This window comes from Otolemur garnettii, unplaced genomic scaffold (assembly GCF_000181295.1).
Source record: "Otolemur garnettii isolate 467f Iridium unplaced genomic scaffold, OtoGar3 scaffold00054, whole genome shotgun sequence".
NCBI lineage: Eukaryota > Metazoa > Chordata > Mammalia > Primates > Galagidae > Otolemur > Otolemur garnettii.
Genome location: NW_003852449.1, coordinates 5003481 through 5006557, shown reverse-complemented (window position 1 = coordinate 5006557; position 3077 = coordinate 5003481). Strand labels below are relative to the sequence as shown.

At 37.8% G+C, this 3077-nt stretch overlaps 1 protein-coding gene across 1 annotated transcript in view; it reads right to left on the bottom strand.

Moving 5' to 3' along the window:
• Window positions 1-3077, bottom strand: part of NEMF (nuclear export mediator factor) — a 61720-nt gene that overhangs the window by 18349 nt on the left and 40294 nt on the right. Inside the window, exons 20-22 of the mRNA XM_012806572.1 lie at window positions 1683-1740; window positions 962-1020; window positions 755-875 (exon numbers count right to left, since the gene is read on the bottom strand). Coding sequence (XP_012662026.1) covers window positions 755-875; window positions 962-1020; window positions 1683-1740 — 238 coding nt within the window. The remainder of the gene's footprint in view (window positions 1-754; window positions 876-961; window positions 1021-1682; window positions 1741-3077) is intronic.

The following is a 3077-nucleotide window of genomic DNA, read 5'->3' as shown; positions in this document are numbered from 1 at the left end:
CAGGAGTTGGAGGTTGCTGTGAGCTGTGATGCCACAGCACTCTACCCAGGGGGACAGCTTGAGGCTCTGTCTCAAAAAGAAATTGCACATTATAAACTCATCTATCATTTCTAATTCCTAAACCCAAAAGAAAATGTTAATTCATATATACTTGAGACTATCTCTGCTAGACACTTTTATCCATTATCCATTAAATACTGAAGTTTTAATTACATAAGCATACACCAAAGTATTTGTATGGATCTAACTACTTTTTTTAAAACTTTTTAAATTTTTTTTTTTGACATGACTAGTCTCAGACTGTCACCCTGGATAGAGTGCTGTGGCATCACAGATGACAGTAACCTCAAACTCTCAGGCTCAAGCAAACCTCTTGCCACAGCCTCCTAAGTAGCTAGAACTACAGGTACGTGCCACCATGCCTGGCTAATATTTTTGTTTTTAGTAGAGACAGTAGGGTCTTGCTCTTGAACTCCTGAGCTCAAGGGATCCTCCCACCTCAGACTCCCAAAGCACTAGGATCACAGGTGTGAGCCACCACACCTGGCTGGATCTAACTACTTTTTAATTCACTAGAATTAAGTATGTCTATCTAAGCTTTCCAAAAAACAAAATTCAGTAAAATTGATGTCAAGTATTTTTTTGAAATTTAGATTATCCCAGAAGAGACGAGATCTTCTAATTAAAGATTTAGAAGCAAAATCAGATGACAAAAAAAAAATCACAATCTAGTTTCTTAAAACGTATAAATTACCCAGCTGTTCCATTTCTTCTGACATGAGTTCACTTGTACAACTTGCCAGCGTCTCCACGTCTTCATCCTGCACCCTGACCTTCCGCTCACCCCGATGTCTCCAAACACAAGACTCATCCACCTACAGAAATAGTTCTACTTCATTGATGGAACTTTAGATATGACTAATGGGAAAAAAAAAGAAATAACGAAGAAACTGAACAGTACCTTAAAGAGGAAGCTGAACCCCATCATTAGATATGAGGGAGGAAGAAAATTCTTTTTTCCTACAAAAGATAATAGATATTAATGTTTTAAAATTTTGTTTACAAAATATCTGACCCCAATAGTCATTTCCACTTTGTCTTTTACTCTATGAGAAAAAACATTTACAGAATTTGGCATTATATATAGGAATACTTAGTTATTTAGAAGAAAAAAATCATGCCTGCACTTGTCTTTTGGATTAGTCAGACTCTGAAAATTCTATTTTCAGGAGAAAGATCAGGTTATATTTTATTACCTTTACAACTAAACTATGTGAAAGCACATTCTCAAAAATAAAAATATTTAATATACAGAAGGCATCAAAGAACATAAACATAAAATTTTATATTAAGAAAGGAAAAAACTGTAATACTCAAGTTCTGTTTGTCTTATGCAATTACAAGAGATACAAGATAACAAACGTTATTGGTATATATTGAGTGTTATAATTTTAGTACAGTGTTTTCCTTTCTTAAAATGTGTATACATTTTTTGGGCACCCTCTATAAGTGATGAGAAGACAAATACTAAATATGTCACACCAAGGCAAAAATTTCCATATTTCATAACAAACTTCGTATGTGAAATCTGAGTAACTTCCCTCCTGAAAATACTTAGTCCTTCAAACCCATCTCCATAACCAACTAACAATCTGGAGATATTTTTCATGTCAAGCCATTACCTCTTATCATGAAGCTTCCTGTTGTCAAATATTCTCCAGTTGGGGCTGTTTTAGATACCTGAGGAACATGATTAATACATTATATTCTTCTTTTAAAATACAGTTTTTTTTTTTCCCCACTCAAGGAGAAAGTAAAGTTAGATTCAAATAAGCACCCCTATGTCCTGAAAAGTATACAATTTGGCAAAAATTCTCAACACCGAAGGGATAAATACCCCTTCAATGATAGGTACACCTTTAGGAATCACTAATAAAATAATAACAAGGTATCCATTATATCAGTACTTTTCTTTTCTTTTCTTTTTTTGAGACAGTCTCATTATGTTGCCCTTGGTAGAGTGCTGTGGTGTCAGAGCTCACGGCAACCTCAAACTCTTGGGCTTAAGTGATTCTCTTGCCTCAGCCTCCCAAGTATCTGGGACTACAGGCGCCTGCCACAATGCCCTGCTATCTGTTTTTTGTCAGATAGTGAGACAGGGTCTCACTATGTCGCCCTCAGTAGAGTACTGTGATGTCACAGCTCACAGCAACCTCAAACTCTTGGGCTCAAGTGATTTTCTTGCCTCAGCCTCTCAAGTAGCTTGAGATTACAGGTGCCTGCTACAATGCCCGGCTTTTTTGTTGCAGTTGCAATTGTTGTTAAGCAGGCCCGGGGAGGGTTCGAACCCACCCTGCTTCAGTGTATATGGCTGGCACCCTAACCACTGACCTACAGGCACCGAGCCAAATAAAGCTCTAGTCATTAAATAAAATCCTTTTTTGAGACCTTTTTTGAGATACTTTTTTTTGGTAATTAAATAACCTTTCATTTTAGGAAATAAAGATGACAGCTTTTCTTTCTTTTTTTTCCTTCTAAAGAGGCGAGGTCTTGCTCTATGGCACAGGATGGAATACAGTGGTATAATCACAGCTTACTATAGGTTGGAACTACTGATTCTTCTGCCTGAGGCTCCCAAGTAGCAGGGACTACAGCTATATGCCACCATGCCTCACTAAGGTTTAAACACTCTTTTTGTAGAGACAGGGTCTCACTATGTTGCCTAGGCTGGTCTCAAACTCCTGGCCTCAAGTGATCCTCTCATATTGGCTGATGCCATGGCACCCTAGCCTACATAACAGAGTGAGACTCTGTCTCAAACAAACAAAAAGTCTCATTTTGGCATAATAAATAACTTACCTAATAATTTTTTTAAAAATTTTATATAGGTTTTTGGGGTAGTACCTGTGGCTCAAAGGAGTAGGGCTCTGGCCCCATATGCCAGAGGTGGCAGGTTCAAACCCAGTCCCAGCTAAAAACTGCAAAAAAAAAATTTTTTTTTACATAGGTTCAGTGCCCATAGCTCAGTGGCTAGGGTGCCGGCCATATACACCAGAGCTGGTGGGTTCGAACCCAGC